This window comes from Lithobates pipiens, unplaced genomic scaffold (genome assembly GCF_037356315.1).
Source record: "Lithobates pipiens isolate NorthernLeopardFrog02 unplaced genomic scaffold, aLitPip1_a1.2 Scaffold_19, whole genome shotgun sequence".
Lineage (NCBI taxonomy): Eukaryota > Metazoa > Chordata > Amphibia > Anura > Ranidae > Lithobates > Lithobates pipiens.
This window is the reverse complement of record NW_027507764.1, coordinates 511509574-511534173: the sequence shown is the minus strand read 5'-3', so window position 1 is coordinate 511534173 and position 24600 is coordinate 511509574. Positions and strand designations below refer to the sequence as shown.

The window sequence follows — 24600 nt, the reverse complement described above, 5'->3', positions numbered from 1 at the left end:
CTACTGTTTGATATGCAATTGTCGCAATAGGTGATGTTTTAATATGCTCCGTTTGAATTGCCCCTGGTTTTTCCTAGGTTTCCTTTAATGCTGAAGTTCATTCATGGCAATTTTTACATAATTAACATTCCAACCAGCTTGGACCGCTACAACAATGATCTCCAAGAGCTTCTGGGTCCTGAGCAGCTGCACTGTGAACACCGAACATTTTGTATTTACACAAAATTATTATGAATGTAAAGGATTCTTTGTTTGGAGGAGGTGGCAAATTGGGAGATCGCCAGCTTGTCTCCCTTGTTTGTCCATTTTTTTTTTTTTTTTTTTTTTATATAGAGCGCTTTTAATTTATTGAGAAAATGCAAAGTGTTCCCTGGTGCACAATCCGAGTAAGTGACCTCCTGTGTTCACAAAAAGCACCAGGGCAGCTGCTCAGCACAGTTCTCACAAGCAAGTAGAGATCACAGGGGTAGTGGTGACTACTAGAGCGATTTTCAGCTTCCATTTGGATCCCGCAGGTCCAAGCTGGACGAACTTTAACCATGTACAAATTGCCTTAACTGGAATTCATTTTTCAATTCATTTTTATGCTCCATGTACATATTACACAATGCACTCTCCAGTGGGATTTTTATTAAAAACAAACTTGAAAACAATATAAAAACTAGGATACAACAATCATTTGGCTACAGCTATGTCACGGGGAGGTTTTTTTTCTCCTGGTAAATAAGAGCTGATTATTTATAATTGTCCTGCAATTAAAAAAAATAAAAATAAGTCAGCTCAGGATAAAACATGAAAGAATATACAGCACCACATTGATTTATTGACACGGTACAGGCAGTTTCTTGCTATTATCACAATGGCTTTTCTTTCTACAACGATATGACTGGCTGCACCTATACAAAGATATTGTGCTCCTATTTTCTACCCTGTTATGAGCTTCATTTGGGCAGTTCCTCGATAATGATCCGAGATACAGAATTCCATCCAGTGGAGGCGTCTCCTCTGGGGTAATCTGCGCACGTCCCCACCCAGACCGCAACATCCACCAGCCCTGCGCTGATCCCTTCACACAGACCTTCCACTGCAAGCAAAAAATAAATAAAAAAAGGTATGGGTTAAGACATCAGTGTTAATAATTGTACATTCTACTAGATCCAAACCCTGTGTTTTGTTTTCAAATGCTGTTTTATGCATCAACATACTTCCTTGGAGTGAATCTGTCCAGGCAGTATGGTCACATACTGACTTGGCACCATCCACAGGCAGCTTAACTCTTGAATAAGATACAGATGTTGAATCCAATGCAATTTTGCTTCTAACTGCATTATAGCAAATGCTGTTTTTTTAATCTTTTGCAGTGTAGGAAGACAGTTACTTTGCTTAGCCCTGTCTCTGCAGAGTTTGCATTGACTGAGGGAACAGTGAGGAAAATAGGAGGGTCTAGCTAGGACTAAACTAAACTAGCACTGAACAGGAGGTGAGGACAGAGGGAAAACCAAAATCGCATAGTAAACAAGTTGTAGTGGCCCAAAACTACCACTAGATATCAGCATACTGCAGAGCAAATAATAAGCTGATTCAGTTCAATACAACACATAAAAACATACATCAAAATGGGGCAGAACAAACTGGTTGACCTTTTAAGTTGCTCCAGTCCGCCCACATGATCTATCCTGCACCGGTTTGAGTAAAGAGGAGTAATTGCCATCAACGGTGGTGACTTAACCCATAGGCTTACATTTTTGGTGAACTCTCCTCTATACTGAAGCTGGCACTAGGACACGATCATGTGATTGTACCGGAGAAACTTCTAATACTTTAAGTATAGACATCTTTCCTTTTACAGTGTACATAGAATAGGCTCAGAATAGGGGTGGAAGTAGATGTAAGTCTTGTTAGCTTTTGACTTGCCTGCCACTTTAATTTTCACGTTTGTGAAATGAATTTGTGTGTGCCCAGATTAAAAAAAAGTTTGCACAGTTTGTCATGCACTTATTCTACCTGTAGAGGTGCGGTGGATGTTTATGGTAGAGTTGAACTCCACACTGCCTTGGTCCAGATATATAATGGCCTCGATGGGGAGGGGTCCAGAACACTCGGCTCCATTGAAGGTGAAGTACCAGCGCTGGCAGCAGGCGGTCTTACACTTCAGTCGCAGAGAGCCGCTGAACACAACTCTCAGGGCACTTTGTGAGCGCATCTTCGTGAATGTACATTCCTGAGAAAAAGCACAACAAATAAAAGCCCTCATCTCATGTATCATTGGTTTATTTTTTAATCAGAAAAAAAAGCATATTTTTCATAATGCAAAATACATATCATCCAGTGTACACTAGCAAAAAAAAAAAAAAGTAGATCAGTACATATCAAAATAAAGCATAATTTGTATAGAAAGATATTCTGCCTGCCAATATAGCACATATAAAAATATGTAAACCAGGACAATAAAGACTGACATGTACGTAATGATATAATATAACTGAGGAATCCAACGTTCGACCTAACCTAATCCTCAGAGCCCTGAGGGTTAACCATGGACAAACATGACCTACCAAGTCAACCATACTATAAGGTATGAAGTTCTATGTAGAACCTGGTCATCCTCTTCTTTGGGTCTCCTGAAGAGTTTCACCCCTGAAGAAGCCTGTCTCCAATCCATGTATCATTGTTAATCAACTGTTAATTCCTATTTTTTAACAAACAATGGCTACACAATAGTCATTACATTATGTGGCGCATTCAGGGGAATCATCATTTTCTATCTGGCAGACATTCAGACCTGTCAAAACTAGAAACTTGGCTGCTTTTGCTGACTTGCTTGGGTGGCCAACTCTGGCTTTCCCTCTGAACAATTGTGTAGATCAGGTTTCTGACTTTTCTGATCTACATATTTGTTCTAGGCTAGTGACTCCAAAAGTATTAAGCCCCATAAACCCTATTAGATTTTCTGCAGATTTCTGTCTTCAGATTTACCAAAGCCATAAAATATGAGGTCAAACCTTAAGCCCTTGTACACACAGTCGGACATTCCGACAACAAAATCCGTCGGATTTTGTCCGAAACTGGTGTTGCATACACACGGTCGGACAAGTTGTCGGAATATCCGATCGTTCGTAACGTGATGACGTTATTTCGTTACGACAGGACTACGTTCAGGCTAGTAGCCAATAGCTTTGGTCTCGTAATTTGATCTGAGCATGTGTGGCACTTTGTCCGATCGGAATTCTCTACAAACGATCGGACAAAGTCCGATCGGATCATGTTGTCGGAAAATTTTATAGCCCAGCTCTAAAACATTGTCGGTCGGATATTCCGACGGAAACAGTCCGATGGAGCCCACACACGGTCGGATTATCCGACAACACGGTCCGATCGGACATTTTCCGTCGGAATGTCCAACCGTGTGTACAAGGGCTAAGAGTTTCAATTTGTATGCAATTAGACAGGCTCTTGCACTACATGGTTTTGGTAAATCTGACAACAAAAATCTCCAGAAAATCGAATGATGTTTATCGGGGCTTTAGTTAATGAGCCAGTAAAACAGCCAATTGATAAGCATATTCAAAAGGAGGTCAACTCTTTGTTGGGCAGGATTCTCTTCTACAAGCTTTTAAGTACACAATGGAGTTTATTTACTAAAGCTGGAAAGTGCAAAATCAGGCTCACTTCTGCATAGAAACCAATGAGCTTCTAACCTCAGCTTGTTCAATTCAGTTTTGGTAATAAAACCTGGAAGCTCATTGGTTTCTATGTAGAAGTGAGCCTGATTTTGCACTATCCAGCTTTAGTAAATAAACTCCATTGTGTACTTAAAAGTGGGGTATGCCTGTACTAGGAAGCCTTTTCTGTTGCGATGAGACCGGCTCTGAACACTTACAGATTTTTATTCATGTGTGATGAATCTCTGTGTATTGCTCCTGTGTCCAGACAGATTTGTTATTTCGTACCTGCCTCTGTAAGGCCTGATTCACACCTATGCAGGTTGCAGTTTGCATAGAAGTGGGTCTACAGGGACAACTCCAAAAAGGAGGCAAGAATTGCAGCGAAAACTGCCTTTTGTATTCTGCTGGGCCACTGAGGTTTGAAAAATGTCTAAAAAGTGGAGTTAGGGTTTGGGAGCCTCCGGTCTGGGTGGAACACATGCTCCAATCCTGCAACAGTATAGACGTATATGGGATATAGCTACCTGCAGATTCAGGATCCTAACGTATAATGACTTTACGCCTTTATGGGCTAATAAACATATGCATGAATTTCTTGCTTTACAAAGGCAAGAGGTATGGAGAAAGCAAGGCATATATTATTTACAACACTTATTTCTAGATGGAGCCCTTAAGACCTTTGGTCGAATGCGGGAGGAATTTGGGGTCCATGACAGATTGCATTTCTCATACTTACAGGTGCAACACGCGGCTTTGACGCAGTTCTCACGAGGGAGATTCCCCCCTGCCCACTCCCAATCCTATTATGTCCATAGCCAGAAGCGAGGACCCTAAGGGACTTATTTCCTCCTATTATGCTATGGTGTCTGCCCCTGTAGCAAGCAAATGTGCATATGCCCCCAAATCACGCTGGGAAAGAGATCTGGGGCCCATTGAGGATGGTGAATGGGAAGAAGCGCTGGAGACGTGCAGGGAAGTCTCCCCCAAATTGTCGGATAGATTGTCACAAATTTTTATTATAAACAGGGCCTACCTTACCCCTCTCAGAATAGCAAGGTATAGGAAAAACTTCCCGATGACTTGCCCAATGTATAGACTCAGTACTGGTAGCTTCTTCCACCTCCTCTGGTCATGCCCACGAATTCAGGGATTTTGGGAACAAGTAGTACATTTTTTACATGACAATATGGGTACACCTGTGGGATTGGATCCCAAACAGTGTCTCCTGGGCATCTACCCGGAGGAGCCTGCTAGATACACCAAAAAATGTTATGCAGGAGACTCTGTTCTCAGCCAGAAAACTCATTGCCAGGAAGTGGATGAGGCCTACTCCCCCGACCTTAGCAGAGTGGAAAGCAGACATTAATATCACTCTCCCCTACAAAAAAATGTATGTACACTAACAGGGGCTGCCAAGCCAAATATTATAAAGTATGGGACAAATGGATAAATGACGCAGGCTCATGTGGGTAGACAGGTGATGCATGTGCTGCCATGGACCAGTTGGTTAGAGTTGGACTATATTCCTCATTTCCAAGTCTGATGTATGGGTATTGCCCTCTTATGGGGTCACCATTGATCGATGTATGATGTATTGCAATGTTATACCATGTTACATGTGCTTCTCATTATTGTATGTTTACGTAATGTACACCGTGCTTTGACTGTCTGTACCTTGGTTCAATAATAAAAAAACGTTGTTTGGAAAAAAACAGTGGAGTTAGGCTTTGAGTTACTTTATAACTTGTTCTATATTCCATATCTTTACTGTTCACTTTGAAAAGTGAATTTTTTTTTTTAGAAAACTCCTCGGTGTCCCCTTTTGGTTCCTAAACTTTATTTGCTTTACTTTTCCCATTTTTTTATTTTTTTTTCATGCTATTCACATTTTTTTTTTCTTTTTATACTAAATTATGAATTAGAATGCCTTACTGCTGTCTTTTTAAATCTTTTTTTTTAACATGGAGGAACCCTTGAAATAACTTTTAGGTCTCGGGTAACCCCTGACAATAATTACTATATCTACTACAGCTCATAATACACTAGTGTGGTGGCCAGTGGGTAGAATATATTTTTTTTTTTTTTACAGATTGTTAAAAAGATCATACCAGGATGATGTCTGCAGCTGCAGGCATCATCCTGTTAATTTTTTTTTTTTTTTTTTTAGAGCCAGCGATCAGCTCGTTTGTAATGGCAATCGAGCAGCAAGTCACCCGCTCTAATAGCTATTACAAGCAGCGGGTGGGGACATCGCCACCTTCCCTGGCTTGCTGGGGCTCTCCCCTCCCAGTGGTAGACCCGAACAACCAGCCGGCACATTCGCCAGCTGGCCAGACTGCCAAGCAAAGCCATGATCACTGTTCATAACACTAACCTGGAATCGATGACATCACTTCAGGTTTACTCAGAAACAAATCGGCTCCGATTTTTAACACTCAAATGCATTAAAAAACACAGATCTTGGTGTTTTGAATGCATTTAAGTGCATTGAGGGATCTCAGGATTTACAGTTGTGCTCATAGGTTTATATACCCTAGCAGAATTTATGATTTATTGGCCATTCTTCAGAGAATATGAATGATAACATAAAAACATTTTTCACTCATCGTTAGTGTTTGGTTGAAGCCATTTATTATCAATCAACTGTATTTTTCTACTTTTAAATCATAATCACAAAAGAAACTACCCAAATGACCCTGATCAAAAGTTTACATACCCCAGTTCTTAATACTGTGTATTGCCCCTTTAACATCAATGACAGCTTGAAAGTCTTTTGTGGTATTTGTAGATGAGGCTCTTTATATTCTCAGATGGTAAAGCTGCTCATTCCTCTTGGCAAAAAGCCTGCAGTTCCTGTAAATTCTTGGGCTGTTGTGCATGAACGGCACGTTTGAGATCTCCCCAGAGTGGCTCAATGATATTGAGGTCAGGAGACTGAGATGGCCACTCCAGAACCTTCACTTTATTCTGCTGTAGCCAATGGCCAAGTACGTCCCATGCGCAGCTTCCTGGCTGATGACTGCAAATATTCCTCCAGTAGTGTGTATGATTGTGGCCACAAAGCTCAAGTTTGGTCTCATCACTCCAAATGACTTTGGGCCAGAAGGGTTGAGGCTTGTCTTTGTGCTGTTTGGCGTATTGTAAGCAGGATACTTTGTGACATTTACGTAGTAATAGCTTTCTTCTGGCGACTCGACCATGCAGCCCATCTTTCTCAAATCGCCTTTCAGGACAACCCTGGAGAGAGCGCAGCTCCACCCCTTTCTTCAGGAAACACCTGCCAACCTTTAAATCCCTCCTCTACCACCATGGCTTCAGTTATTGTGTTTCCTCCGCCATGGTGGAAGCACCTGTGGGAACCAGAAAGGGGGGTTATGCACTCTGTCCAGGGTGGAGTATGAAGGCTTACCTCCCAGCTTGCTCATTTTTCTTAAGGGGCATCCTGGCACCCTCCCGGTACGATCGGAGGGTGTTTCCGGAGCTCCTGGCCTTTCCCATGCTCAATGGAGCTGTGGATGGCAGGGGGTCAAGGCGTCAGCAGGGTCCGGGCTCTATTCGCGGAGAGCGCGTTGGGAGCAGAGAGGCGGCGGTTTGCCGCCAATGCGGCTTCCTGGTTTTCCCATGCCAGGCGGGCGGATGATGCAGCGGCCTCCTGTGACGCGGCTTCCTGTTCCGGGCAGGGCGACTATTGGTTCTGGTCGCCTGGAACGCAAAGGTCAGGGGGGGCGGTCCGTAGGCCGGCGCTTCCGCTTCCGGTTTAGCACAGAACTACGATCCCAGGAATTTAAAAAAGCGGTCATTCGTTTCAGTCCCCGCTGTGGCTCTCTGCAGGATGGAGGAGAGGACACCAGCGACGGTGGAGGCAGGCACCTTAAGCACCGGCCAGGCCCAGGTAAGAGGGGCACAGAGGTACCTTTTATTCTTCTCCTGTGTTTTTTCCTTTGGTTCTTTAATGTCCTCCCTAGGGGAACCTGCTCTTACAGGGGTCAGAGGTTATTTCTCTCGGACCCTGTAGCCTTGGTGGTGGAATGTTGCTTGATGGTTTGGTTTCTAGTGTCTGCCTTCTAAGTGGATTTTCTGTAAGGAGCCCCCCCCCCCCCTTTTTTCTTGTTCTTGTCGTTTTAGGAAAAATGTTCGGTTAACTTTTTTGATGACAAAGAATCAGAGGTGTGGAATAAAAAGCCAAGGGTTGATTCTGCTTTTTCACAAGTCTCACGCCGAACAGATCTGGCATTTGAAGATATGGGGCTACTCAAGGACGCTATGGATAAGAGGGCCAACTCTCTCTTGAAGAAAGCCTGGGATTCGGCATCGGCCAGCCTCAAACCAGCAATGGCATCTACAGTAGTATTGAGAAATTTGGAGTGCTGGGTAGAAAAGCTAAAGTGTCATGTTGAGGCAGGAACATCACGGAAAGATTTATTGGAATCCTTTCCGTTAATTTTAAAGGCAGTGAAACACATGGCTGATGCTTCAGCCGAATCTATTAAGATGGGGGCCAGGTCTTCAGCGTTGGTGAATTTGGCCAGAAGGGCAGTCTGGCTAAAGACCTGGTCGGGTGACACAGCCTCAAAAATTAGGCTGTGTGGTCTACCTTTTTCCGGGGACCTTCTTTTTGGTTCCAACTTGGAAGCAATCCTGGATAGGACTGTGGAAAGAAGAAGGCATTCCCTGCCAAAAAGTAGCGGGCCGTGAAAAAGAATTTTTGTGCTGTCCAGCAGTCCCGAAAGGGTGGGGATGGCAGCAAGAGGCTGTAGACCCCCCAAAAGGGTAAAAGTAGGGGAGGAGTTCAGTTCAGGGCTCCCTCGGAACAGCCTACCAAAAGCAAGTGATGATCCAGTTCCAGTAGGGGGGAGATTGGCGACCTTCCTCCTACAATGGAACATGGTGTCGTCAAGCCTGTTTGTGAGGAATATAATCACTCAGGGTTACAGGCTAGAATTCTCAGAGCCTCCTCCAAGCAGGTTTTATGTTACGGCCCTCCCAAAGGACCAAGAAAAGGCATCTGCAATGATGAACCTATTACAGGAGTTAATCAAGCAGGAGGTGGTAGTAGTACAGGATGGCCTGACTTCACAAGGGACCTGGTCCAAGGCAGAGGCCCAGAGGGCTTCAAATTGGCGAGAGCTAAAAGCCATCCTTCTGGGTCTGTTAGCTTTTCATCAGGCCATCAGGGGACAGCATGTGCAGGTCCTGTCAGACAATACGACAGCAGTGGCTTATGTCCTCAAACAAGGAGGAACCAGGAGCATGAGTCTTTTGAGTCTGGGCAGAACAGAATGTGGCCTCCCTAACAGCAATCCACCTAAAAGGTTCTCAAAATCTGTTGGTCGGACCTACTCAGCAGAAGGAGGTTGGCAGAGGCAGAATGGTGTCTGAACCAGGAAATCTTTCTAATGATCTCCGGAAAGTGGGGGTCCCCCCAGGTGGACCTGTTTGCAAGCCAGCAAAACTCGAAAGCACGCAGGTTTTTTTCTCTTCACCGAGAAGATCAAGCCCTAGGCATAGATGCGCTAGCTCATCTATGCCAGGACCGGCTGTGTTATGCCTTTCCCCCATTTCCTCTAATTATGTTGGTCTTAAGGACATTTCGAGAGGAAAGGACCAACATGATCCTAATCACCCCCTTTTGGCCAAAAAGACCTTGGTTTGCAATCAGACAGGCTGCACCTAACACCTGCACCTGCAATCGGACAGGCTGCACCTAACCATTTGGCTTCTGAGGAAGACCTCCTGAGGGCCAAAGGCTTATCAGAGAGAGTAATAAAAACCTTACTTTCCAGCAGGAAGGAAGTAACGAGAGCCATTTACCTGAAGGTCTGGAAAAAATTAAATTGCTATTGTGTGGCTAAGGACTTTCAGGTAGATAGGGTCGTTTCAGTACTTGAGTTTCTCAATGAAGGAATGGAGAAAGGACTAGCAGCCAGCACCTTAAAGACACATTTTTTTTTGGAAAAGACTTTGTCAAAAGAAACTCTAATTGCAAGATTTTTTAGGGCCAGACCCAGGTTTCTACCCAAAGTTGCCTCGAACTTCCACCGTTCTCAGGAGATTGTGCTGCCTACATTTTCTTCTAATCCGGCCAATGTGGGTGAAGAAGCTTTCCATACTCTGGATATGAGGAGGTGCCTCCTTCAGTATCTCTCCGTCACCAGGGAATTTAGAAAGTCTAATGCCCTGTTCGTAATTTTTACGGGTTCTCGTAAAGGGGAGAAAGCTTCTAAGAGCACTCTGGGCACGTGGCTCAGATGGGCAATCTTGGAAGCCTATGAAGCCAAGGGAGAAATGCCACCTTCGGGGATTGTGGCCCACTCTACTAGATCAACAGCCGGTGCTACACCTGATCAAATCTGCAAGGTGACCACCTGGTCAAGCTACTCAACTTTTCTTCGGCACTACAGTCTGGACTTGCTGTCAAGCCTTCGGTAGGAAGGTACTGCAGGCAGTAGTCCCACCCTAGGGTAAGTTGCTCACCTATCCTCTCCAGGGTTGTCCTGAAAGGTGATTTGAGAAAAACGTAGTTATACTTACCGGTGACGGTATTTCTAAAAACCTTTCAGGACAACCGCTAGTTCCCTCCCTGTTATAACTTAGTAGCATTTAAGTGTCTATCATGGTGTGTGGTTTCCTGTGCTCTTGTTTTCCAGTATGTTGGAGGCCAAAATAACTGAAGCCATGGTGGAAGAGGAGGGATTTAAAGGTTGGCAGGTGTTTCCTGAAGAAAGGGGCGGAGCTGCGCTCTCTCCAGGGTTGTCCTGAAAGGCTCTTAGAAATATTGTCACCGGTAAGTCTAAGTTTTTCTTAAAGTGTCTCCTTCTTTTTGTGCATCTTAAAAAGGCGACATCACATGTTTTCAGAGAGTCTTGTATTTCACCTGAAGTTATTTGTGGGTTTTTCTTTACATCCCAAACTATTTTCCTGGTAGTTGTGGCTGAAATTTTAGCTGGTCTACCTGACCTGACAGAACCCCTCATTTTCCATTTCTTGATTACAGTTTGAACACTACTGATTGGCATTCTCAATTCCTTGGATATCTTTTCATATCCCTTTTCTGTTTTATACAGTTCAACTACCTTTTCCTGCAGATCTTTTGACAATTTTTTTGCTTTACCCATGACTCAGAATCCAGAATCGTCAGTGCAGCACTGGATGAAAGATGCAAGGGTCTGTCAGGAGTCCAGAAACGCATTGATCTTTTACACACACACACACACACACACACACCAAGCAAACAGATCACAGGTGAGGATGGTTACCTTTAATAGCCATTCAAACCCCCTTGTGTCAACTTGTGTGCATGCTATCAGGCCAAAATCACCAGGGTATGTAAACTTTTGATCAGGGTCATTTGGGTAGTTTCTGTTGTCATTATGATTTAAAAAGAGTAAACACAGTTGATTGATAATAAATGGCTTCAGCCAAACACTAACCATGAGTGAAAGAAATGTGGTTTGTGTTCATTCATATTCTCTGAAAAATGGCCAAGAAATCATACGTTCTGCCAGGGTATGTAAACTTATGAGCACAAGTGTATTTTAAAGCATGACATGTTTTGTATCTACTCGGCATAACATCATCTTTTATATTTTTAGCAATCTTTTTTATATTGTGCGTTTATGTATTTTTTTTTTGCATTAAAATTCAAAAACATTTATGTTTTTTCCCCAAAAATTGCGTTTGAAAAACCACTGCGCAAATACAAAAAAAATAATGCAAAACCCACCTATTTATTGTCTTGGGCCTCTGCTTTAAAACATATATAATGTTTGAGGGTTCTAAGTAATTTTCTAGCCAAAAATACTCAATTTTACACGTAACAAAAAAGCTCCAGAAAAGGCCCGGACTGGAGGTGCTTAAGGGATCTCTGGCACCCACTGGAGGAACCCTACTTGAGAACGGCTGCCTTATCGAGTAAAGGTAATGAGGTCATAAAACAGACTGCTTAAATCACACTCACCGTGATTTTGCCCAGGTCTATTCCATAGTTTAGGGCACTCCAGGCGCACTGCTTGTAGTTAGGTGTCCAGGGCTCCACCAGGCTCTCTCTCATACATTCTCCTTTCTCTCCTCTGGCACCATCACGTCCCGGAATGCCAGGTGTTCCGGGAATTCCGTTAACTCCTGGAGTACCATCTCGGCCAGGTAGACCCATACTGCCTTGCATGCACAATCCATTGTACTGTAAAATACAAAGGGAGGGTGAAGGAGTGGTGTTTAGTTACAATATGCATACTGTTATAATATTATTAATTAGTTATAATCAGCGTACGTTTTTCAGATTTATGTTTGATTGAAAGTTTATGGGTCTTTCAAATGGCTATAATAAATAACATAAATTAAATATATAGCTTAATAAAAGGGAACAAAGGGCAAAGCAAAGCGTTAATATTATTTTCCCCATCCCCAACAACATAAAGGGGTGGATTTATTAAAGCTGTACCAAGTTGTGCATGGTAGCCAATCTGTTTCTAACTTCAGCTTGTTCAATTAAGCTTTGACAATAAAACCTGGAATCTGATTGGTTTCTATGCAGAGCTGCACCAGATTTTGCACACTTCAGTTTTAGTAAATCACCCCCTGTATACTGTACTTCCCTTTACTTTTACTTCCCGACATCCAGTTCCAATTTGGAGTTAAAGATCCACATGACTGATTACACATGACTGTGACAGCGCTGGGCTAATCACCAAACATTAGCGCTTCCACTTAGAAGTAATGAGTATTTCTATCACTTCTGATTTTGAACAAAGGGAAGCTAATGCTGGCATTGGAGCCTAGGCAAAGCACAGGGTTGTTTTAACTGTCTTATTAGGATGGATAAAGAAACAATTACAGAAGAGCTGATATTTCTTTCCAGGTCAAAGTTGTGCTCCAGGCGCCTTCCAGTGCTGGTCAATTGACCAAAAGCTTAGGAATTTGGTCATACAATCGTGGTTGCAATGGAGGATTAACGGTAAGGATGGCTTATGCTTTCCTTTTAGCAGAGGTTATGTGATCAAATGCCAGCAGCAGCATTTTAACCAGAAAAGGTAAGCATATCCATCCTTTTCTAGCACCCATGTCCTAAACAGGGCTGCTAGTAAATTTAGTTGTGCTGGGCGGTAACTAGCCTGGCTAATTTGTAGTCATGATCAAATGTTTTTTTTCCTAAGCTTGAGTTTAATTGTGATATCTCTCTTCTGTCAATAGGTGGCACTGTTGCATTTGGAATTAGGATGATAGATTGTAGTGAATTCAGGTTATGAGTAGATATGTTGTCTCAGCCAATCAGCAGGAGTTTTCTTTGGCCGCTGAGCATGCTGGGATAGTCTATTTATTTGGAAGGAGTCAGGTGATCGGGGTTCTTTCCACCTGGACTACAGCCTGGGTGGGTGTGTGTGGAGAAGTAGCAGAGGTATAGGCCTGAAGCCTAAGGCCTAACCACGTGTGAAGGGGCTCATCCTGAGGGGAGCCTGATTGTTGCCAGGAGGCATAGGAGAAGTAGCCAGAGGGTCAACCACTCTTGTTGCTGGAGGCAGGTGTCCTTCCCCGTACCAGAACATACGCTTCACTAGCCGGGGACAATGAAGTAAGTGGGAAGGCTTCAGTAAAAACTCATCCAGGAATGCAGCAGGTAGCTGTAAGTTGAGCTTGAAGATAAGTACAGCGGGTAGCTGTGAGTCAAGCCTGAGAGATCCAGCGGGTAGCTGAGAGTCCGAGGAACCCAGCGGGTAGCGTGGGTGAAGCTCGAAGAAAAGAGTGGGTAGCTGTGAGTGAAGCTTGAGAAGTCCAGCAAGTAGCTGGGAGCTAAGCTTGAGGATCTACAGTGGGATACTGTGAGTTGAGCTTGAAGATCTACAGTGGGATACTATGAGTGAAGTTGTTGCCATAGGAGACAGAAGTTGCTACAAGAAACAGATCACTGTATTCAGCTTAAAGGACCTTTTTCTCTATTGCTGTCTGCCTAGTTCTATATTTGTCTGCGGAGTCTGCCAAGTTACTATTGAATTGCCTAAGGGTGACCTGTGCCCTAACCCTCTCTCCCTTGTTCCTGTTAAGGGAAATAAAAACGCTTTGTTCATTTTTAAAAGTGACTGGCGGCCAAGCGCATGGAGGAGAAGGACGTGTGAGAGCTCAGCTCCCGCTCCATTGCACCCACCGGCACACAGCGCCGCCAGACCGCACCGACCCGAACATCTCCATGAGCAGGAGAGGAGGCACCAACACCCCCCGCACCTCGGGGACCCAGAAAACCGGGGACATCGGCAGTTTTTTCCCCTCGAGGGGACCGAACAACAAGGCCGCGCCGGAATCCAAGATGGCGGCGACCCGCTCGGCAGCAGCACATGCGGCGCACGCCGCATCTAAGGTACAGGCCTCTCGACCCCCCTCGCCTCGGTCCTCTCCCGGATCCCCGGAGCGGCATAGTGGGAGCCCTGACAGCCCAGCACACTCAAGGAGCCCTTCCCCGGCCCCTGGCACACAACATGGAGGCTGGGACATGGAGAGCTACATTAAAGCTCTCCCAACTAAGAGAGACATTGAAGCATATATCAGCAGGCTAGAGAGGTCATATCAGAGGGAGATTAAGGACTTGCGCCAGGACATAGGCCACCGCATGGAGGACATTGAGATTCATGTGGAAGAGTCAGCACTTAGACTCAAAGAACATGACCACGTCCTGCAGCAGCATACCAACCAAATTCAGCACTTGCTCTATGGTCTCGACGACCAGGAGAACAGAAGTCGCCGCAACAATATCCGCATCCGCGGTATCCCTGAAGCGATTGAAAACAAAGATCTAATGTCAGCCGCCTCCACTATGTTTAACCAGTTGCTGAACAAACCCAAAGAAACCCCGATCGAAATTGATAGGATTCACAGGTCCCTTGGCCCTCGCAACCCTAATCCTGCACACCCTAGAGACGTCATCTGCCGCGTCCATTTCTTCAACGTCAAAGCTGAAATAATGCATGCTGCCCGCACACAAGACTCCATCCTGTTTAATGGGTCACCGGTCATGCTCCTGACGGATCTATCAAAGCAGACGCTGCTGATGAGGAAAGCCCTGAAGCCAGTAACGGATGCTTTGCATGCTAAACAGATCAAGTTTCGATGGGGGTTCCCGTTCCACCTTTTTGCATCCCATGATGGTAAATCTGCCACCTTCCGCACATTGGGAGATCTACCCAACTTTCTTGGCACCTTTGAACTACCTCAAATCAGGATTCCGGACTGGCCACTAACGGCCGTCACCCCTGGCCTACCTACCACTTCAGCCTGGGTTACACAAACCAAGAAGAAGAGGTCCCGCTCCCGTACCACCAAATCCCCTCCCGGATGAACGCATTGAGTACCACTGATAAGTGGTTGTCTGACTTCCACATCTCTGTCTCTATGTCTCTTTTGAGACATATGCCTCAGGTTATCCCCCTGCACTTTGTGACTTGAAAGTCCTTCACTCGACCCCTTTCCTGCTCTTATTTGCTCTTATTTTATTTCATCTTATTTTATCTCATTGTTTTTTTTTTTTTTTTTTTGGTGTGGATCAATCCCCACCACTCCTCCCCCTAGCTATAAGTTTTACGAGCTTCTTCTGTTGATATGAGCTCTCATGGTTTTGGATCTGTATTATGTTACGCTATTCAGGTGTAGGGGTGGAGGGTGGGGGGACGGTTCATTGGGTCTTTGTACTGTCTAAACAGATCTGTATGTCATTTGGTAAGCTTTTTCACACTCTTTAGATTCAATATGGTGAATGGTAAATGACTATATGCTAGACCCACTCGATCTCTCCATTGATACAGATGACGTGCACTTTTTCTGCCCCTCCGGATGGAAGGCTGCCTTGTTGGCTAGCCCATTGTTAACTTCTGCACACGCCATCGTATGATCCCTACATATATAGACGCTGTGTGCTACATATCAGCTTATCCAGTTTCACAGTTAACTACAGTTGGGGCGGAGCCCTTGAGTTCAGCTTGACCGCGTATCCCCACGTTAGGGTGTACAGAGTCGATTTCTGACTTTGTTACGGTTGTACCTGTTAGTTTTTCACTGTAGTGCTCATAGATTTAACCCCCCTATGGACACTAGAGGGAGTTTTCTCCCTATAACTTTACATCCTCAGCTTCCTAGAAAGCATTGCATCACGCTGTTGCAGGAATTAGTTTCCCACCCTCTTTTGCACTTAGCACCCCAGGCTCCTCTGGAGGAGCACACACGAATTTTCCTACTTCAGCGCTCTGATCTTCTTCTTCCCTATCCATCCTTGACCTCCCCTTCTTCCCTTTTCCCCTTCACCTTTGTTGCACAGCCTACCAGTACACTCGCCTACTCAGTAGCATTCAGTAGCACCCAGGAACATTCCTCCCACCTCTCCATTCAATGGCCGCAGCTCTAGACCTTAAGTTTTCCTCTCTTAATTGCAGAGGCTTTAACACCCCGGAAAAACGTAGACAGATTCTACACCACTTTCACAAGGCCGGATCGCAGGTTCTTTTACTACAAGAGACTCACTTTCGATCCGACAAGATACCTCCCATTCCAGATAGACACTACACGACCTGGTTCCACAGCACGAACCCCATAGCAAGATCCAAAGGGGTTTCGATTGCTTTTCATCGTTCCTTTACACCACAAGTACTCGAAAGTGTCATAGACCCAAAAGGGCGGTTTTTATTTTTGAAATTGCAGTATCTACAAAATGTACTAACTATTGCCAATATTTATCTTCCTAATCAGAACCAACATCAGTTCCTCTGCTCCGTGACTGCGCGCCTTAAATCTTTCCGGACTCCTAACCTGATCCTAGGAGGTGACTTAAATGTTCCCCTTGTGCCGAGACTGGACTCCTCTACCGGTAAGTCTCACCTATCACCCACCTCACTTAACAAAATCAGGGCTGCCCTAGCTGACATGTCTCTAGTAGATACCTGGAGATTGCTACACCCCTCAGATAGGGACTATACCTACTTCTCCCCTGCACACAACTCTTACAGTAGGATAGATTACATCCTTCTAAGCCAAAACCTACTGGACTTTGAACCTCAATGCGAGATTGGGATGCGACTATGGTCGGATCACGCTCCGGTACATTTGACACTTGGGAAGCTTCCTCGCTGCCCCCGTCGGGGTACGTGGAGGCTGAACGACAACTTACTGACTGACACGGTGTGTGTAGCGGCAATCTCTCAAGCGATCACAGATTTCACCAAAGACCATGCCCAGGACGAGACTAGTAATATGACTAAGTGGGAAGCCCTGAAATGCGTTATTCGCGGGATTTTTATCCAACACGGGTCTAGATTGAAGCGAGCTCGTACAGAGGAGGTACACCGGCTTTTCTCTCAGATAGCTCTCCTAGAGACCTCCCACAAACGTTCTTTAGACACTCGGACTTTGGCGGAGCTCTCTAATGCACGGCGGGAATTGCTTCAGATATTTTCAGATAGATCACTAACCGCATACCATAAGGGCCGCCACACCCACTACTCACAGGCTAACAAATGCGGAAAATACTTAGCACGAGTTATCCACCCTAGACAACAGAGACAAACCATCCCTTGCATCTTATCGGCTGCTCAGCAGAAGAGGTTCAGGAACTCCGAGATTGTTTCGGAGTTCAGGGACTTCTACTCCTCCCTCTATAATCTTCCCCCCTCGGGTGCCTCGAACCCCACTTCAACGCCCGACTTAAACTGCTACATTCAGGACACTGCCTTGCCCTCTATTCCCTTAACTGATAGAGCTGATTTGGAGCTACCCCTGTCCACTTCTGATTTTCTGACAGCGATTAAAGGCCTAAAGAATGGCAAAAGCCCCGGCCCTGACGGTTACTCCCCACAGTTCTATAAAACATTTGCACACCAACTCGCCCCGATTTTGGCCAAAACATTTGAGGACATTGATGATGCACATCCCCTCTCACTCCAAATTCTCCAGGCACAGATAGTTGTTATACCCAAACCGGGTAAGGACCACATGCAATGTGGAAATTATAGGCCCATATCCCTACTGAACGTAGACCTCAAGCTTTACTCCAAAATCTTGGCAACACGTCTCGCTCCCCTACTCCCCTCCATCATTCATAACGACCAAGTGGGCTTTGTCCCGGGCCGAGAAGCTAGGGATAACACCACTAAGACTTTACATCTCATTTCATATGCCAAATCCCACAATATCCCTACCCTTCTACTAGCCTGCGATGCCGAAAAGGCGTTTGATAGGGTGAGCTGGAAGTTCCTCCAGGCCTCCCTGCAACAGATAGGCTTAGGCCCGCGAATGCTCTCTAAAATCATGGCCCTATATACGAGCCCATCTGCCAAAGTCTTAGCTAATGGAGAATCGTCGGGGGCTTTCGGAATCCGGAACGGCACCAGGCAGGGATGCCCGTTGTCGCCACTCCTGTTCGCAATTGTTGTAGAACATCTGGCTCAAGCCATCCGAAACAATCCCTCCATTCATGGGATCAACACCCCCTCGGCTCCTCGCAAGCTGTCACTCTATGCAGATGATCTGCTCTTATATATCACTCAACCCCGCATTAGTCTTCCAGCCATCCTAGAGGAGCTTGACCGGTTTGGCACTCATAGTAACTTTAAACTTAACCTAAACAAGACGGAAGCTTTAAATATCTCTTTACCCCCGAAAGATCTGGACTTTGTTCGGGAGCGGTTCTCCTTTAAATGGCAACCACGCTCGATCAAATATCTTGGGACAGAGATTCCCTCAGCTGATCATGACGTATATACCCTAAACTTTAGCCCATTGCTGACTTCTATCAGACGTTCCCTCGAGAGCTGGCACAACCTCAAGCTCTCCTGGTGGGGGAGAATGAGTGTTATTAAAATGGATATCCTCCCGAAGGCATTATATTTATTTCAGGCTCTTCCCATTCTTTTACCGGGGACTTTCTTTCGGACGCTACGAGCTTTGGTAAACAAGTTCCTCTGGCAACACCAACCTCCCAGACTTAAGCATAAGATTTTATGTGCCCCCAAACTTAGGGGGGGTACGGGCCTCCCGGACTTCCAACTATATCATACATCAGCGGTATTTTCCCGACTTCTAGACTGGTTTCCGCAATCGAACATCAAACCTTCCACCTCAGTTGAGCAGGACATGGCAGGGGTGGACCTGCGTGCCCTGCTATGGGGGTATAACACCAGATATCGCACGATGCAGGAGCTCTCCCCCTTAACGAGGGCGGCCCTTACATTGTGGTACACTAAAGCTACTCCTTATGCCTTATCCACAGATCCCAGCCCATTAACGCCCCTGTTTGATAATCTGGCCCTCTCCTCCATAGCAGCTAAAACGTCCTGCGGGAACTACAAGCGTGACAGTTGGCCGACAGCAAACCAGTTTGTCCACCCCGCCACTGGACACTTCCGTCCTCCCTCTGACTCACAAGCAGCCACCTCTTCGGACTGGTTGACCACGATTTCCTTAAACCAGCTATGCAGAGACCTTCACCTCTCGGGCAAAACACACAGACCACTCACGTTGTTTGAGGATCTCTGCAAACTAGCCCAAACCCCCAGACACACTCTGTCATTAATTTACAAAGATGTTCAATCTCGCTCATACGACGCCCTCCCGACCTATACGAGTAAATGGTCTAGAGACCTGAATTTAGATATCACCCCAACACAGTGGACTACCTCCTTCACCCACACGCATCACTCCTCTAGGTCAGGGTTTTCCCAAGAGAAGAACTATAAATTGCTCTCGAGGTGGTACAGGGTCCCGGTCTCGGTGCACAGGATGTTCCCTTCAACCACAAACATGTGTTGGCGCTGTCACGGAGCACAAGGTTCTTATATTCACATGTGGTGGGACTGCGATAAGGTTCGCCCATTTTGGAATAAAATATATGAAATTTATAATGAGGTATATCAGACCACGTTGCCTCCTTCGCCTTTGTCTGCTCTTCTATCCATTCTCCCAGGGACAATTCGGTCCCAGAAAGGTAGTCTTTTAAGATTCTTTCTTTCAGCAGCCCGTCACACCATTTCCCTGTGCTGGAAGAGGGAATCCGCTCCCTCTATTTCAACTTGGGTGGATAACATTAATGACATCATGCTCATGGAGGAATTGCAGGCGAAGGCGGATGATACTTATGATAAGTTTACTATGCTGTGGTCTGTCTGGCGGCATCACTCTCAAAAGGAAATATTTCTTAACAATCTTAAACTCACTTGAACAATCCTTCTGCCATGATTGAGCAGAGAGTGGTGGCGCCGGGAGAGCCACGGGTAACACCGGAAGAACATACATAATTGTTTCCACAACTGAAACTAGGCGACTGTGGTGCTTTTATCCTTCACATAAACCAAGTATTTTGATACATGTGTTGATCATTTTGTTTCCACTAAATGAATCTGCTGTGCACTCCCCCCTTTCCCCCTCACCTGTCTTCTTTTCTTTCCCATCTTCCTCTCCCCATCTCCCTGTAGTACTTACCTTCTCCCCCCCCCCCTCCCTTGATCTATTGTGTTTAACAATGTGCATTAGTAGTCGTTGTTGGTGACATGAGTTATATGCCTACTCATTATCAGGTACACTATGTTATCCCACCTGGCATATAGTCGTACACAAGTTTTCATTATTAACTTTGTAACCTTACCCTTCCCCATCCCCCCTTCCCCTCCCCTCCTACCTACCCTTGGGTTATACAGCATACTATGTCCATCTACCTGGACATGTTATACGCTCAGGAAAATGTTTGCAACTTTCTGCACTGTTAATCGCGTTTAAATGTTCATACGTTAAGTACCATCTGAGTGGTTGTAATTGTTTACCACTACCTCCCATTTCCCCCCCCCCTTTTCTTTATTCTGTACCCTTAATTATTTTTACTGCAAAATGATTAATAAAATATATATTCAGCCTTAAAAGTGACTGGCGCCCATCTTTCCATCTTGCACTAAACCCACCATGCCTTGTAACCTGCACCCTGAGGGGCAATGTCAGCTCTCCCTGACTCTGGGGGACACCACCAGGCTGTTAGATGTTGGGGAAACCACTACACTTTCATTACACTTTATGCATCCTAACAAGAAAGTTAACATAGTTTTCTGTTAACACTGAAGTATATCACAGGAACATGATGATTAGCCCACCGGGCTTGTGTTATATCCAGGTTAAATTGCAATGGAATGTGCATGGCAGCACTTCTCCTCGAGTGCACTTAGCTAGAAGTCCAAAAAACGAAATGCTATGACCAGGGCCTTTTTTGTAGCAGGAAAAAAGGGGGAACACAGTTCAGGTACCTTCAGCACTGAATGTATGTAATGGTAAGGGGCACTGGGGCTTCTTTAGGGTCTATTGATGCTTGCTACTGGGGATCTTTTGTTGCTGGATAGGTGTATTATTGCTGGTGGTAGATCTATTATTGGGGGCGAACTTCTGTTGCTGGGGGGGTCAATTGTTGGAGGGATCTACTGTTGCTGGCTGCTGGAGGTCATATTCATGCTGGCTGTTGGTAGATCTATTTTTGTATTGCTGCTGGAGGTCTGTTGTTACAGTGGTGGATCTATTGTTGCTATATGGATCTATTTTATTGCTTTTTGTGGTATCATTAAAACATTTCATAATACTTACTTAGCACCACAAAATGATGCTTGGTGGTGGTACTTGGAGGTGGGTAGAAAGTGGAACCAAGGGGTGGTGCTCGGAGGTGGGTAGGGGGCAGAGACAAGGGGTGACTCGGGGGGGTTCCTGTACCTATTCTCTGAGAAAAAAAGCCCTCACTTTGACTAGGGCCAGGACTTGCCAAAAACCATTAGGCCGCGTACACACGGGCGGACTGTTCGCCCAACTTTGTCCGCTGAACAGTGTTTGGGCGGACAGTCCGCTCGTGTGTGGGCTTTCAGCGGACAGTTTCAGCGGACAGTTGGACGGACAAGGTTTTTCGGAAATTCCGAAAAACTGTCCGCTGAAACCTTGTTTGAGCGAACAGTCCGCCCGTGTGTAGGCTTGTTCGTCAAACAAAGTTGCGCGCATGCTCAGAAAGGATTTTCACGCCGAAAGCTATAATGCAGTGTATAGGACGTCGTATTTTTCGTCCCGTCGTACGTGCCGTTCACGTCATCGCGCACGGTTTCAGCAAACTGTTCGTTCGTCGTGTGTGGGCATGTCCGTCCATGCTAAGTTTGAGCGGACTGTTTGCCGAAACTGTTGGACGGACAAAGTTGGGCGAACAGTCCGCGCGTGTGTACGCTGCCTTAGAGTTTGTCTGTTTTCTACTCTGATTTACTGCAGTAAAAGATCAGTTGGACCAAAACTGGATGTTATCTTTGAAGTAGAGGTCCACTTTCATAATAATACTTATAAAAAAATATTAATAATTTTTCAGAGACTATAAAAAGTTTCTATCTACTGTTTCGTGTGCTAGTGTCTCCCACAAACTCATTATGCCATCAAGTTACTGCAGAAGATGTTGGCCATGTATAAATTTATCAAAGGGTTTCTTCTTCAATCCACTCCAATTTCTGTAAACTGTTCCAACCCAAACATTGAACTTCAACACTGAGGTCATTATAGAGCTGGAATTAGGCCTGACCGGCCTTCTATGGATTGATGGGATGTGTTGATTTTTGTCCTGGATGCTGGAGACATAAGGCATTACCTTGGGTTGCATTCTGTGAGCTGGAAAATGTGAGTCAATTAGCTGTGAAATAAGAAATAATGAATAGAGCTGTATAGCTGCCAGAAGACAGAAATGGAATTTGAGCCTATAAGCTGAGGCCAAAAAAATTGCTTCTGACTCCCTGAGCCAAGATATAAGCATGCGTCCATAGATTGTCTGGTGCCAGAAAGGCCTTTCATTGACTGTATGCATTGTGTAGCCATAGAAATATGTCTGCTTGGAATGGCTTCAGGGATCTGAATCATTGTTGCCAAGTCATTTCAATGCATACAGTCTGATAGAAACTTTACTGTGATGTAAGGTCAATGCCAACTCTATATCAGGGGAAAATGTGCTTTTCCTACCTACATACAGTATCTCACAAAAATGAGTACACCCCTTACATTTTTGTAAATATTATATCTTTTCATGTGACAACACTGAAGAAATTACATTTTGCTACAATGTAAAGTAGTGAGTGTACAGCTTGTATAACAGTGTAAATTTGCTGTTCGCTCAAAATAACTCAACACGCAGCCACTGATGTCTAAACCGCTGGCAACAAACGTGAGTACACCCCTAAGTGAAAATGTCCAAATTGGGCCCAATTAGCCATTTTCCCTCCCTGATAACATGTGACTCGTTAGTGTTACAAGGGAGCAGGTGTGAATGGGGAGCAGGTGTGTTAAATTTGGTGTTATCACTGTCACTCTCATACTGGTCACTGGAAGTTCAACATGGCACCTCATGGCAAAGAACTCTGAGGATCTGAAAAAAAGAATTGTTGCTCTACATAAAGATGACCTAGGCTATAAGAAGATTGCCAAGACACCGAAACTGACCTTCCGCACGGTGGCCAAGACCATACAGCGGTTTAACAGAACAGGTTCCACTCAGAACAGACCTTGCCATTTTCAACCAAAGAAGTTGAGCGCACGTGCTCAGCGTCATCGACAGAGGTTGTCTTTGGGAAATAGATGTATGAGTGTTGCCAGCATTGCTGCAGAGGTTTAAGGGGTGGGAGGCCAACCCATACTCAGACCATACGCTGCACATGGCATCAAATTCATCTGCATGGCTGTCGTCCCAGAAGGAAGCCTCTTCTAAAGATGATGCACAAGAAAACAGTTTGCTGAAGACAAGCATTCTAAGGACATGAATTACTGGAACCATGTCCTGTGGTCTGATGAGACCAAGATAAACTTATTTGGTTCAGATGGTGTCAAGCGTGTGTGGCAGCAACCAAGGGAGGAGTACAAAGACAAGTGTGTCTTGCCTACAGTCAAGCATGGTGGTGGGAGTGTTGTGGTCTGGGACTGCATGAGTGCTGCTGGCACTGGGGAGTTACAAATCATTGAGGGAACCATGAATGCCAACATGTACCGTGACATACTGAAGCAGAGCATGATCACCTCCCTTCAGAGACTGGACCGCAGGGCAGTATTCCAACATGATAATGACCCAAAACACACCTCCAAGACAACCACTGCCTTGCTAAAGAAGCTGAGGGTAATGGTGATGGACTGGCCAACCATGTCTCCAGACCTAAACCCAATTGAGCATCTGTAGGGCATCCTCAAACAGAAAGGTGGAGTAGCACAAGGTCTCTAACATCCACCAGCTCTGTGATGTCGTCGTGGAGGAGTGGAAGAGGACTCCAGTGGCAACCTGGGAAGCTCTGGTGAACTCCATGCCCAAGAGGGTTAAGGCAGTGCTGGAAAATAATGGTGGCCACACAAAATATTGAAGCTTTGGACCCAATTTGGACATTTTCGAGGTGTACTCACTTTTGTTGCCAGCGGTTTAGACATTAACGGCTGTGTGTTAAGTTATTTTGAGGGGGCAACAAATTTACACTGTTATACAAGCTGTACACTCACTACTTTACATTGTAGCAAAGTATCATTTCTTCAGTGTTGTCACATGGAAAGATATAATAAAATATTTACAAAAATGTGAGGGGTGTACTCACTTTTGTGAGATACTGTATATTCATGGCAAATGCTATTTACCTTTTTATTGATCATTCCTAGCAGCATATTAAAATGTTACAGCTGTCTTGGCTTGAATGATCTAACAATTGCTTTAAATTGGAACCTTAAACAGGTATTCAGACCTCACTTATAGGTATCACTTATTTATGACTATACAGCCTGCCCAAAGGCCTGATCTAGGTTACTCAATGCAGCACCCTTATCTCTGCCAGTCTCCAACCTCCCATCTGCGGAATCAGGCCATGCAGAATATTCTGGGTGAGTGCATTGTGGTTGGTCATTATTAGATAATGCTAGGCCCCACACATAGGGTTAGAGCTAGGGGGCG

The 24600-nt window shown here is 45.1% G+C and overlaps 1 protein-coding gene across 1 annotated transcript in view; it reads right to left on the bottom strand.

Annotated features, from left to right (window-relative positions):
• Nucleotides 1-610: 610 nt before the first annotated feature.
• The window catches only part of CTHRC1 (collagen triple helix repeat containing 1), a 43599-nt gene continuing 19609 nt past the window's right edge, over nt 611-24600 (bottom strand). The window contains exons 2-4 of the mRNA XM_077493143.1: nt 11623-11844; nt 2005-2221; nt 611-1084 (exon numbers count right to left, since the gene is read on the bottom strand). Of these exons, the coding sequence (XP_077349269.1) occupies nt 942-1084; nt 2005-2221; nt 11623-11844 (582 nt within the window). The 3' untranslated portion in view covers nt 611-941. The remainder of the gene's footprint in view (nt 1085-2004; nt 2222-11622; nt 11845-24600) is intronic.